The 13632-nt window shown below is 46.8% G+C and overlaps 1 protein-coding gene across 3 annotated transcripts in view; it reads left to right on the top strand.

The window, feature by feature from the left end:
- The window catches only part of CACHD1 (cache domain containing 1), a 117027-nt gene extending 106254 nt beyond the window's left edge, over nucleotides 1-10773 (top strand). For 2 of the 3 annotated variants that reach the window (XM_075424303.1, XM_075424305.1), the window contains 9 exons: nucleotides 65-181; nucleotides 1564-1724; nucleotides 2433-2519; nucleotides 2724-2840; nucleotides 4008-4159; nucleotides 4527-4688; nucleotides 5588-5665; nucleotides 6605-6706; nucleotides 9082-10773. In XM_075424303.1, coding sequence (XP_075280418.1) covers nucleotides 65-181; nucleotides 1564-1724; nucleotides 2433-2519; nucleotides 2724-2840; nucleotides 4008-4159; nucleotides 4527-4688; nucleotides 5588-5665; nucleotides 6605-6706; nucleotides 9082-9320 — 1215 coding nt within the window. In that variant the 3' untranslated portion in view covers nucleotides 9321-10773. Of the gene's footprint in view, nucleotides 1-64; nucleotides 182-1563; nucleotides 1725-2432; nucleotides 2520-2723; nucleotides 2841-4007; nucleotides 4160-4526; nucleotides 4689-5557; nucleotides 5666-6604; nucleotides 6707-9081 lie in introns of those variants that run through there. The other variant, XM_075424304.1, reaches the window with a different exon arrangement.
- The last annotated feature ends 2859 nt before the right edge of the window (nucleotides 10774-13632 follow it).

Raw genomic sequence — 13632 nt, 5'->3', positions numbered from 1 at the left:
CTGTGGAGAAGCTGCTGTTTGTGCCTGATTGCAAAGGCATAAAATCCTCCATTTTTTCACTTAGGAGCCTTTGGTAGCAAATGACATTCTGAACCACCCCAACTTCGTCAAGAAAAACCTCTGCAACAGCTTCAGTGACAGAACAGTTCAGCGGTTTTATAAATTTAATACCAGCTTAGTGGTAAGTGTGTTTTTTCTGTTCTATTTTGCTTTTGAATGTACTTTGGTTGGGTTGGGTTTCTTCTGGCGGAAACGCAAGTCCTCGCCAGGGTCAGCAGACGAGGCTGGAAGCCAGCCTGCCGTGCGGATTGGCCTCCGCTCACCCGCTCCAAGCACGGGGTCAGCGATCGGGACTGCACAGCCCGTGCTGGCAGGAGGAGTCAGCTGGCATCCAAGGGACTCTGGATGTGATCGCTGGCCAGCTGTGGTTGATGTCTGCAAAGTCTCATCCAGCATCATGAAAATAAGTTCCCCGACGCTGGCTGAGGAGTTTCCAGGAGTAGTTGGGGTTTCTTGCTCTGGATCCTCTCCTGACCTCTGGCCTCCAGCTCCCACCAGTGCCATGTCCTCCCCTGACACGGGCAGTAATAACTTACCTTTTAGCTAGGTGACCGAAGAAGTGCATTCACTGATGCGACTTGCACGAGCGTTTGCAGAGTATCGTTGGTCAGACCACAATCCTTGGAGATGCGAATGCTGTGTGGTCCCCGCGGGCACCTGCGAGCTTCCTCGTGCGTGCAGAGGTCTAAGCCGGGGGCTGGCGTCTCTCGCTGCGCCGTGAATGCTGAGTGCAGCACCACGCATCCACCTGGGCAAGATCACTGCAGAATTATTCAAAAGATGTTCAGCTCTGTGGGAGAAGCTGCTGTTTAAAGAACACTTTTGAATTATTACTGGGAGGAGAATGTGGGAAATGAGTGTCAAAAATATTTGAAAGTTATGTCAGAATACATTGATTTATGTCAGGTAGGCTGAAACATTTTCCCCACATTTGAAATGCAAAGCAGAAAGCGTATCGCTGTAAGGGAAATTGTATCGGACGGAGCAGAAACTTATGGTTGTGGCATGCAAATAGGGATCAGGAAGGAGCCTGCCTGCCAAGCAGATCCCAGCTGTACAGTGCTGTGGTGGATTTGCTTATAGTGCCTGTGCCAGGAAAGTCTCAGCAAGCCCTGATGGTGCCTCGTTGGAGCGGAGCCGCTTTGCGGAGGTCGCTGACGCCTGGCTCAGCGGGGACGGGTCGGTGAGCAGTGTGATGGAGTGAAACGTAACCTGCTGTCGGCGGGGTATCGGGCTCAACGCTGCCGCCACATCTTGCAATGTTTACAAGCTAAGCGTGTTTTTTTTCTGTCTTCAGCAAAGTTTTCCCACCCAGCAGTAGCTTGGAAGCAAAACTGAACAGGTTGATGAACAATTATAGAAGTCTCTTCGTTTGTGAAGGTGGCAGTGCCGTGCGTTAGTGTTCCCTCAGCTCTGCAGGTTTCCTTGGCAGGAGCAAAGTCTTCAGCTCCCTAAAAAACAGGTTTCTTGCCACACTGTTCACGCTACTTGTTTTTTTCCTAGGGTGATCTGACAAACCTTGTGCACGGCAGTCACTGCTCCAAGTACAGGCTGACAAGAATTCCGGGCACCAACGCCTTCGTGGGGATCGTCAACGAGACCTGCGACTCGCTTGCCTTCTGTGCCTGCAGCATGGTGGACAGGCTCTGCCTCAACTGCCACAGGTGAGCCGGAGGTCGGGCGTGAACGGGCCAGCCGTTCCTCTTTGCTTCTTCCCTCCTTCTTAATGAAGGTTTATAAAAACACACGTATTTTATAAGCTAAAGGAAAACATGCAGTGCACAACTGAAGTAAAAACAACATCGTTACTTTACCTATGGTATTCGTAAGAGGCGCGGTGGCGTAGCACACCTCTAATTCTTTGCTATATTGTCAGTGTGTTGAAATGCAGGGTGGTTTGTTCCTGACACGTTTGGGTAGACAATGTTAAAGGACCATGACAGATTCAGTTTCTCGGCAGCAGTTACCTGCGGATCAAGCCCTTTGTTCTGGCATAGAAATACCCACGGTTTTATGTGGATTGATGTAGTTTTTCATGGAGGGGATCCTGCTGCCTGCAGGAGATTTTGCCTACACCGGCATTGTGACGTGTTTGTTGCACTGGCAAGAAGGATCCTTCCGTCTAGATCTGAGACTTCCCTGGAGCTTGTCTGCTTTTTACATTTCAGGGGGTGGGTGGTGGATCGGAGAGGCTCTGTTATTATTGTCCTCGGTCCCTGTGCAGAACAGAGCAATCCCAGTGTTCCTGGGGGAAGGAGGAAGGTTGCTGAGGAGCCTTCCCCACGGTGAGCTGCCGCCGCAGCGCTCTGCTGTGGGGCTGAAATCGCGGTGCCGCGCCTGACGCGTTCTCTGTCTGTTCTCTGCCCCTGAAGAATGGAGCAGAACGAGTGCGAGTGCCCTTGCGAGTGCCCTCTGGAGGTAAACGAGTGCACCGGCAACCTCACCAACGCCGAGAGCAGGTGAGAGCCAACCGCCTCTAACATTGAGGTTAATTAGCAAAATTACTTGTCTGTTCATGCCAACTTATGGGGGACACAGGACAGAATAGACAGTAGCTTTAGTATAATTAACCAAGTGATCTATAATAGATAAAATTATGGTTTTCATCAACTGTTCTTTGACTGCTTTTGTAATACGAGGCTTTGCTTTTTGCCCCAATGTAGGAATCCAAGCTGTGAAGTTCATCAGGAGCCAATGACTTTCACCGCCATCGATCCGAGCCTGCAGGACGCCCTCCCGCAGTGCATTAACACCCAGTGCAACCGGAGAACGGAGAGCGGGTAAAGTGGCGTTCGCCGTCCCTCAAAATACGCTGTGTTCTTGAAATAATGACGTGAAAATAGCTCTTCTGTCTGAACCTGAGGAAGAACTTCTTCCCTCTGAGGGTGACGGAGCCCTGGCCCAGGCTGCCCAGGGAGGCTGTGGAGTCTCCTTCTCTGGAGATATTCCAGCCCCGCCTGGACGCGGTGCTGTGCAGCCTGCTCTGGGTGACCCTGCTTGGGCAGGGGGGTTGGACTGGGTGACCCACAGAGGTCCCTGCCCACCCCGAACACTCTGTGATTCTGTGAAAAAAAAAAAGAGAAGAAGAAAAAAGTGAGATGCTAAAGTGAGATCTTGTAGCACACACCGACGATGACGTTATGCTGCAGTGCAGAGACAGAAGCCCTCAGTATTCCCGCTTGAGCCACCCAACACCCTGAAGAGTGAGCAGACGCCCTTCCCGTCACGCTTCGTGACTCTGCGAACCGAGGGCGGCGCAAGCGGGTCTGCTGTTGAAAGGACAGCGAGTTCTTCCTTGTAGCAAAATGGATAGCGCTGCTGTGTCTGTCTGTCTTCTGGAGGAGCGCGTGGGCCAAAGCGTTGGCCGAGAGCAGGCAGTGCTGTGGCGATGGTGACGCTGGGGCGCGTTAGGGACGGTAGCTGCCTGTTGGCTTCTAGTTCCCTGCTTCTCTGTTCTACTCCTGGCATCGCGCAGAGAAGCTCGAGGGCTTGTTTTTTGCTGGTTATGAGCGGTCCTCGGGGAACTGAGATTGCTAGAACATAGTGTGCTCTGAGCAGACTTTCCAAATCCTTTCTTCCGTCTTCCAAAGGGCTGCAGAAAAGGGCCGGAACCGTAGTCAGACTTCACCATGCTGAGAAATGTCTTACTGGAGGAGTTACAAGTAGGAGGTTCTTCCGTTGCTCAGGCTGAGTGATGGAGGGAGAGAAACAAAGCAAACGGGCTTGGAAGATGCGTGCTGAAGGTGCAGCTTCCCCGTATGATTTCCCATGTGGGACTTGAGCTTTTTAATGAGAAGGTTTTTGTGCCCAAACATTACGTATGTAAGGGTTTACAGACGATTTTGGCATCCCTCTTGTCTCCTAATTCTAAAATAGAGTGACATATGCCAAGTGAGAAGTGTTGAACTTGAAAGTAAGTACAGCCTTCTTTCGTTTTTAATTTTCAGGGATTGCTTTGGTGTGTTGGACTGCGAGTGGTGTATGGTGGACAGCGATGGGAAGACCCATCTGGACAAGTCCTATTGCGCCCCGCAGAAGGAGTGCTTCGGGGGCATTGTGGGAGCGAAGAGCCCGTACGTGGATGACTTGGGAGCAATAGGTAACCCCGCCTTTCTGAACAGACGCTGCGTTTAACGGTTTGCACTCGGGAAGGGGCATGGTTCACAGAACACGCTTATCGTTTATGCTAGTGGTAGCATAACTGGTGTATCAAGTAGTGCCAGGCCTGTTGTGGGCATTACATTTTTGAAAGTCGTGATGCATGCTGAGTGTACTGCACATTCCTGTCCTTCAGACGTGCCCTCTCTGAACAACTTCTCCTATTTAAGGTGTGCTGTCCCGCGTGTGCGCAGTTGAGTGCCTAGAAAGCCTTCCAGATCTTCTCTAATCTGCAGAGAGGTTGTTTTAAGCCTTTCTGCAGAGCATTTATGATGTTTTTTTCTTCTGTTTTGTCCCTTTTGATTTAGGAGATGAGGTGATCACTCTGAACATGATCAAAAGTGCACCGGTTGGCCCAGTGGCTGGAGGCATTATGGGCTGCATCATGGTGCTTGTCCTAGCCGTATACGCGTATCGCCACCAGATACATCGGAGGAGTCACCAGCACATGTCACCTTTGGCTGCCCAGGGTGAGCCGATAACTCCTGAGAGAGAAATAGTAGGGTGGGAATTAAAAAAAACGATCAAAACCAAAAAAACCCAAACCAAAAACGAAACAGAAAAAAACCCCCACAAAGCCAACCAACCAACCAACAAATCAAAAAAACCCAAGCCCGTTTCCTTGGTTTTGTGTCAGTGCGTCACCCCACGTATTTCCCTTTTGCCAACCCTTCTGAAAGTGGTGTCTCGTCCAGGGTGCTTGTGCATTGCTGCCCTCTCCTGGGTGCAGCCAGAGCCGCTGCCGCCCGAGGAGTCTGCCCAAAAACCTTGGCGAGCAGTTCTTGTCAGGAAGCTGAAGTTATGCTTTTTCTCAAGCTAGAACGGCAAGCCCAGCTTCGCAGCTTCCCGGACCTTGTCACAGCAGACCGGTGGCATAAATTTATTTCTGCACGAGAGTGGTGCTTTGGGGAGCGTTACAGTTTTCACACCCTTTCTGCTTGGGCTGTGTGGGACACTTTTTGACTTGTGTTTCCTGCCTCTGGTCCATGTGATGGTCATGGAATACCTATAGAGAGATAGGTAACACCACTGAACTCCGAGAGACACAACTGTGTTTGGGAGAGAGATGCAGAGGTGAGAAGTGTGGTCAGGGCTAATTACCTCTATATTTGATTATACCCCAGCTCTCTTTTGCATCGGTTCACTTTCTGCAAACAGGTTAAAGCCTGATCCTTTCAGGGGGAGGCGGGGTGTATTGCTTCCCTAGTCCCATTTATCTTGGAACAGGAGCACACCAAGTTCAGGCCGCATCTCTTCACACGGTAACACAAAGTGCTTCCGCTGTATTACCAGGGCGACAGCCGTTAGTAAGATGATCCAAAATTTTTCTCTTTAACAGTTGCATTTTTCTGTTTGTAATGGTGTGTAGAAATGTCAGTGCGTATGTCGAACCTGGAAAATGATAGGGACGAGAGAGACGATGACAGCCATGAAGACAGAGGAATCAGTAAGTACCAAATCACTTTGCTGTAAAACAATGTTGGGTTAAATGAGCCATTTGTTTCCTTAATATGCTAGAATTAAAAATCCATGAACAAGCCCTGTGCTGATTAGCAGCAAATGACAGAATGATGTTTTAACTTCGACTGTAACTTCCAGTGCACCTTTAGTCTCATGCTGAAAAATGACGTGTTTTAGTTTTAAAAGACTGATCTCAATTATGTGTGGAGGAGGTTTGCCCCTTAGGCCACCCCCTCATGACCACTGCCAGAGACAGCTCCGATCAGCTTAAAAATTGCAATTGTGGCAGTACAAGATAGGGAAAATTCCTGCCTTTGTTCAGCCCTGGAAAGCAGAGGCTGAGCCTGGCATGTACGCTCAACAAACGTGGCAGTAAATCTTACTTGCATTGATTTGGGATGCTTGTATTTCTTTACCGTTGGGTAAGAGTGGCCCTTTGCGTACGACACCGTGCTGTAAGATGAGCTGGGGCACCTAGCAGACCAGATCCCTGTCTCTGGGCCCTCACCAAAACAGAACTAAAACAATCGCCAAGATTTAAAACTCTGTCAGCACTCAAAGATTGAAAAATAAGCGTGTTCTGAGTTTCAGGGCTTGCATCTATGCTTCTCCAAGTCCTTTCTAGCTTCATTTTGAGTCGGCTTTCAGTGCTGCCACAGGTTCTTTGGCATTGGCACAGTATTTCTCCGACTTCTGTTAATCCAAGCAGATGAGGTGAAAGAGTTCAACTGGATCGCGATCTGTTCCACATTTAAACACCATCTCTTTACTCCTACTCCTCTGCTGCTCGACAGTCTTCGTAAAAGAAGTAATATTTGAGAAGAATTACTTTGCAGAAAGCCTGTTCCCCTGTGCCTGATTTGTACCACGGAATTCAGTAAAAGCACTTTCTTTAAAACCAATCCTGTTTCTTTCTCTCTCCCAGTCAGTAACACTCGGTTTATAGCAGCGGTAATCGAGCGGCACGCCCACAGCCCCGAACGCAGACGCCGGTACTGGGGGCGGTCGGGAACGGAAAGCGACCACGGTAAGACCTTGAACTGCTGCCCTGGGCCCAGGGTAATGATTGTGGCTACTGGGTTTCCTTCAGATGTCTGGCGCGTTGCAGATGAGGCTGCCGAAACCAAACCAAATCAAACACCTTTGCTCCTTACTGCTTCACAGTTAACCAGTTTTGACATCCTTCAGCAGATGAGAGTGTCCAGCGAGGGAGCTGGCTTCGTCAGAGTGGTAGGAGAGCAGCAGCTAAATGCCGTGCTCCCTCTGTCTGATGTCGGTTCTGCCACCTTCACTGGGCGACCAGCATTCAGACCGACAGACACGGTGCGACATTTACCGCGTTCTTTTTCCACTGCCAACCCTAACGATCTGGATGTTCAGCTGAGATAATGGACCTCTCCTACGTAAGGAGAGAAAGCGAGTCCCTTGCAAGGAGGTCAGCCTCTCTGCTGCGCTGCTCTTTGACACCACATGCACATCTTTCATGGAATTAGAGCAACGTGCAGGACGCCTGCATTTGCTGGGGTGAAGTGAGCATGGATGCGGGGCCCAACACGTCAGGTGTCTCCTCGGCCTTTCCGTTGCACATTCAGTCCGTACCATCCCCGCAGAGGACATCCTGCGTCACCTTGAAGCCAATACTGATCCACATTAACTGTGTGCATGTGTAGCAGTGAGGGGTATTCAGCCGTGTGTGTTTGCCACACACACACACTTCAACCCTTGTTTAGGTGAGGGAGTTTTGATAATGTCTCTCATGCCCCGAGACTAAGTCTTCTTAAATCTTGAAAGCTGCTAGAAGGATGTCGTGCTGTTGACTCATGAGGAGGCTTAATATAAATTAAGAGGAGGGTTAGACAAGGCAGTCTGCCACAGATGTCAGCTCTCGCTGCCTGTCGTAGCGGCTGGGCGCGTTACAGCAGACCTGTTGGGTTATTAAGGCGACGGCTGCGCTAATGGAATTGCCGAAGGATGGGAAATCTGAAGGCCAAAGCCTCGGAACATGGATGAGCAGATGTCTGAGAGACGATCTGCCTCTAGGAGGAATTAGCCAGGATTTAGGGCCAGATTACCTGTGCTGAGGCAGATTTGCTTGACTAATGCTCCTTTTGCTCCGTTTCTTGCAGTCCTAGCAAATCCTTCCCGTCTTTCCAGTCACCACGTCAGGGTTAGCAGGGTGACTGTCTACCTATTTCTGAAACGTGCGCTTCTATTTTTAGTTTCTGTAATTCCATCTTCTTCAAAGGGCTGCCCAGTCATCTTCCCCAGGTCCTCTCTGCCATCTAGAAACTGTGACTCCGACCGTGGGAAATGAGACCCGGCTTTGGGTACTCAGCCTGACATTTTTAATGTGCTTCTTTTAGCCATCTCAGGCTGAAAACCTGACCGGGATGCTCGGTAACAGCTGGTTTAAGTGGTAAATCCAAATCACATAGTAACTGCTAGCACCTGCTTCAAAAGAAAGGGACAGAAAATCTCGGAGGGAGCTGTTATGAGACAGCTTCCTCACCGAGAGACCATGATCTTGTCTTGCAGGGGTTAGCTGTTAGCTGGCTTTCTCGTGACGTCGTTTCCTTCGGATATCCCAGTGAATGCAATGTCTCGTTACCGCTGTGGACGGCTGATGTGGCCTTTTTAGCTTCTCAGGCTCCAGCAGCAGAGCTTTTAGCCAAAGGAGAGCCGCGAGGTCATGGCACTACGTGCACCTGCTTAGCTGGAAGTGTCGGTGCTGTTCGGCTTAATGGACCTGCAGCGTGAAACACTTCCGTGTGGATTCAAGGGATTTCTCTAACTGTACGGAAAGCTCACCGACATTAAAAACACATGCTTGGTTTTTGCAAATAGACCCTCACAGGTGAAAAGGGCTCTCTTCCTCTTAAAAATCCAATACTGTGGTTGTACAAGAAGGTGATGCGAAGAAGTTTTGCTGCTGCCAGACAGAGTAGCTGGCGATCCTTCCTAGGAAAGATGTAGTTTGATAGGAGTAGAGGTAACAGCAGTGGATCCCAGCTACTTCTTGTCTGTTTGTAGAAATCCAAGGAATATCTTAAAAGATGCCACCCCAAAAAAAATCTGTTATGTTTTGTTTTGAAAATTGGTGCTAGCAATTCTGCTGTAACAAACGGTTGAGCACATGATTGATTTTTACTGTTTGGGGTGGTACGAAACATAGGTCCCCAAAGTTTGTAAACAAAGATGGTGACAGGGAAAGGGATCCGTTCTGAACTTACAGGAGAGGATGGGTTTGTTTGGGGTTTCTCCTATTAATTACAGAAAATTTAATTGTTTTATTCTCTATAAAACACTGTGTCTGATTCCATGAGGGGTGCAGCAGTCAGCGTGGTGGAATATCGGCCTTGTAGTCTTGCTTTTAATTCTTAGTCCTTCTGATTTATTTCCTAGGCTACAGCACTATGAGTCCTCAGGAAGACAGCGAGAACCCTCCATGCAATAACGACCCGCTGTCGGCCGGTGTTGACGTTGGAAACCACGACGAAGACTTGGACCTGGACACTCCACCCCAAACGGCGGCCCTGCTGAGTCACAAGTTTCACCACTACCGGTTGCACCACCCAACTCTTCACCACAGCCACCATTTACAGGCGGCAGTCACGGTACACACTGTGGACGCAGAATGCTAATGAGCGACGGCGAAAGAAACAGAACTTGTGGACAATGATCCACGCAGCACCGGGCAGCTTGGTTTCTGTGCTTGTCACCAAGAGCGACGTAACTAACTTCCCGAGTAAACTGCTAGGCATAAAAGCTTTACATTTTTATAAATGTAAGGTTGGCTCTGAAATGGAAGGGAAATGTGCTTGATGAATGGACCTGCCATAACATTTAATAAAGTGGAGCGGGAGGCACGTTAGACCTCCAGAAACAGGGACGCAAGTTTATACAGCAGCTGAAGCTTTGGAAGCCCTGTTACGCTGAGCCAAGAGGAGAGAGCGAGCTTAAAAGAGCCCGAGATGATTTGGTTTCCTTAACTGGAAGAGCAGAAATGTGTGCAGCTGAAGACTAAAAAAGTGCCAGATAGAGGCGGGGGGGGAGGCTGCTGGTTTCTCTGCGGTTTGTTTCACGCCTAGAAAGTTCACTGCTCCGACAATTGCTGTGTGGAACCTGGGACAATGCATCTCAAGATTTTTAAGTAAAGGATTATTTTTCTACTATTTATTGAACTGGAAACTCTGGGGGGAGGGAGGGGAGAAAACATGTTAGCAATTCTCGACAACTACCACATATATTCTGTGATGGTGAAGTGGTTCTTCCGAGGAAGACATCTGTTTCTTATTAGCTGATATTCATCCACTGCCCCGCTCTGCAAAAGGGAAAATGAAGAAGTCGTTTCTGACGTGTTTACATTATGAACGCTTTCTTTTCCACAATTGTTTTCTGTAAATATTACGACCTGATTTATATTACAGTGTTTTCTTCCTGTTTGCAGAGGAGAAATCCTGTACTCCGTTACTAAAATTCTCAGAATTCTGCCCCGAAACCTCTCCATCTTTACCTCTTCGATCGTCCTTAAAGGTTTCCTGTGTGGAAGTAATAATGAATTTATTTAGCATTAGTTACCAGATAATTCCAAATGAAATCTGTGCCATTCTTCTGTTTCCTTAGGACACTGTCAAGAGCAGAAGTAGGGATAAACCAGTGTTTTGTAAAACTTGGGTTACTGTGGAAGGTATCTTCTTGAAATCGTAAGCTGCTGCTGCTGTTTGTCTGGAATTTAACATTGCTTGGTCATTCAAACGAAGATTAACCAATCTGTCTGCAACGCAGGGCATCATGATTATGAATTAGTTTTAAATCACTGTGTTGCATTTTAGATTCACATTTTGTGATTACAATGATATAAGAACATTCTTGCACTGTGCGTATGATAAACATCCATTTATATGTAGGGTTTTTTTAAGATCACTTGTTTTAATTAATATGGTACTTCATACTGTATCATGTAAAAAATTGGTTCTTAAACAGTACGGTAAAATAACTATATGTGTGATATCAGGATACCCCTTTATACTATGTATAAAATTAAAATCTCTAGTGAAATAAACTGTATATAAAGTATAGTTCTGTGGATAACTAGCTAGATCGAAATTATTCTGTCTCAGTTTCCTTTAATTTTCTGGCTGAATGAGTGCTGTAACAGGAATGAAGCATTTGGTCCGATTCCTATAGATTTTATCAACAGTCTCGAAAGATCGAAACTTTACATATAAATGACAGTATTGACATATGTTTTCAGTGGGTTTTTTTAGCCTGTGGGTCATTATTTGGGAAATGAACATTTCTGGAAGTGGTCAGCCACCGCGTAGGCTCACCAAAGCAAATCACCTGTGGGTTTTTCTCTTATGTGCTACCGAAAACTTGGTTGCACTGGCTTTGCCGTTCTGCTGTGTCTGTGTAGCACTGGTTGTGGGGTTTTGCTGACCAGACAGCTGTAGAGATCTATTAAGCACTGCTTTACGCTCTCAGAGGGCTAAATCTGATGCCCTGTAACAGTGTGTGTGTGTCAATCTGTACATCCAACTCGCTAGAATTTCTGATTTTGAATCGGAAATAGTGCTGGTGGTTGGATAATGGACAAACTGGCTGTTTTGTCAGGTTTGCCTTTAGAAGAAAGCGCATTATCTTACTGTTACTGCTAGGCTAAAGAGCAACACAGCCAGCCAAGAAGCAAGAAAGGAACGTAGCTTTCAGTGTGGAAACTGTTCAACTATATGTAAGTTTTAATAACAGTTTGTGTGAAACATCAGACAAGATGCTTTGTTGGTTTGCTAGTCCTACAGAACTCATAAAGGTGTTCTCCCTAAAATTCAGAGGTAAATCGGGTCTGAAGTTCTAGCTAGGGCTTTATCTGTTCAGATCTGTGCTTGTAACATAGAAGCTGGAATTCAGCCCGAAGCTGTTACCGCATGACCAAAGTGTCTCTGGAAGTTACCGACTTGGAAAGCGGAATTTAAAATGCATTTTGCCCATCTACATACGTATGAAGGCATCTCGCATTGCAGCAGAAGTTCCTTCAGCTCGAGTATTTGTTCCCCAGTTGTAGTTTTTTCTGTCAAGCAACATTAGAATAGTTTCCTTGCATATAAAATGATATAAACAGAAATAAAGACAAGCGCACCTTTGGCTTGATCTGCACTTGCCTGCCTGGTGCTGAGGTTAATTTAAGCCAGATAAGGCTACAGAGCACGTTTGTAGTGAGCACGTCACTGAGTCCCAGCTCTAACTGAACTGCAGTGTTAAACACAGGTGGTATCTATACATTTATTAACCCATGCTGGCCTATTTTGTACTACTTTTTTAGAGTGGGAGAAATAACTTTTGTTCAAAATGTATCGGAAAGTAATGTGAATAAGCGCATACATTGTGAAATGCAATAATATTAATTACTTTCTTGACTACAGTACTGTTCCAGCAGAGATATTTTCTTTGTTGCTCTTAGAATGGCATGCCAGGCAGAAACTGCTTGCCGTGTTCTCTGTTGCAGCCCTGCCAGGAATCAGGTGTTACGCTCCCCTTTGAACAGCTAGCAAAAAGTCACAGCAAACCAACCCCCTCACTTTTACCTTTAAAAGCTTTTGGAGAGCTGCACCTCGCTGCTGCTTCATCACTTTTGTTCTAGGAGACACAAACTGTTCTTGATTTGTGGGGTCTGGACAACCTTGCTTATACTTGAAGTAATGAGAAGAGCCAAAGCTCTTGCTATTAAGGAATAATTAAGGGAAAAACACAGATCTAGAGGTGTGCCAAATGGCAACTTCAAATGCTGACAGCTACAGCTGTCCCAGCAGGAAGAAATGTAATGCTGGTAAAGATACTATTGCTCGTTTAAAACAAGACCTGACAAATACCGGAGGGGAACATGGATGTAACCACGGTTTGCGAGGAGCTGTGGGATAGCTCTTCCGTTTTTATTGCAGGTGTTGCTGCCGTGGCCTTCCCTCCCCAGTATTATTTTACTGTGTTGGCTGAGGAGCAAGATCAAAAAACCAGCAGAGAGCTGCCCGACTCGGACTCCCACCCTGTATTTTCCTTCCCTATAACTGGTAGACTTCACGGCCATTCATTTTCCACTTGTTTCATTTTTGAACCTTAGTTGTATTAATTTCCTGTAGGTTTCCTTTCGTTCTTCCAGACAAAGTTCTTTTGAAATGAGAAGGCATGTTGCCTGTGGTTTGTGCTCACGGTAAATTGACTGAATGCTTTCAGTATTTGAGAACTGTGAAGTGTATTGAATTTTCCTGTATGAAACGAGCAGGTCCTCCGTCCGAGTAGCGCAGCTGGCCTGCCCAGAGAGAGAAGCTGTTTACATGTTCAGAACAGATTGCTTGAAAGCTGAATTGAGATGATTTTTTTTATTTGTTTGCATTATTGCCTTCATAAAAAATGTGAGTTGGAAAGAAGAGTAGATTATGATTTGCCCATGAACATTTTATAAGACCACTTAAGCCATGAAATATTATCTTTACCTCTTTACCCTTGCCCTTGGCAATGAGCGAGAAGACAGATGAGAGTGCACGAGATGTTCACGTGTGCAGCAGTAGTTGTGACTATAACTGGTCAAAATGAGATCTCTCGCTTTCAAAGGCTTTATTCCATAAAGTGACCCAGAAGAGGTGGTGAGGATAGTAAGTGTATTTGTCAGAGTACAAATTATGGTAGTAAGCTGGCAGCAAATATGGAAAAGGGGGGAAAAAACAGGATGCAGAAGGCCTGGATCAAGTGAAGAGAGTGCAGGTAATCCAGAAGGCTGTACACAAGGGCAAAGATTGATTTGAAGTGTTCATAGCGCTTAGCTACCCATTTCATTTGTTTTTAAAAAAGAATCCCGGCTATGGCTGGGATTGTCAAAGCAGCCTGCACTGGGCTTTCAGTGATATTTGGAATATTAATTCCTACAGCAGTTAATTTGGTAACTGTTGGGTTGGTTTGCTGTAC

The sequence above is a fragment of the Opisthocomus hoazin genome, chromosome 6 (assembly GCF_030867145.1).
Source record: "Opisthocomus hoazin isolate bOpiHoa1 chromosome 6, bOpiHoa1.hap1, whole genome shotgun sequence".
In the NCBI taxonomy this organism is placed as follows: domain Eukaryota; kingdom Metazoa; phylum Chordata; class Aves; order Opisthocomiformes; family Opisthocomidae; genus Opisthocomus; species Opisthocomus hoazin.
Note: the sequence above shows the minus strand (reverse complement) of the source record. Positions and strands in the feature narration are given on the sequence as shown.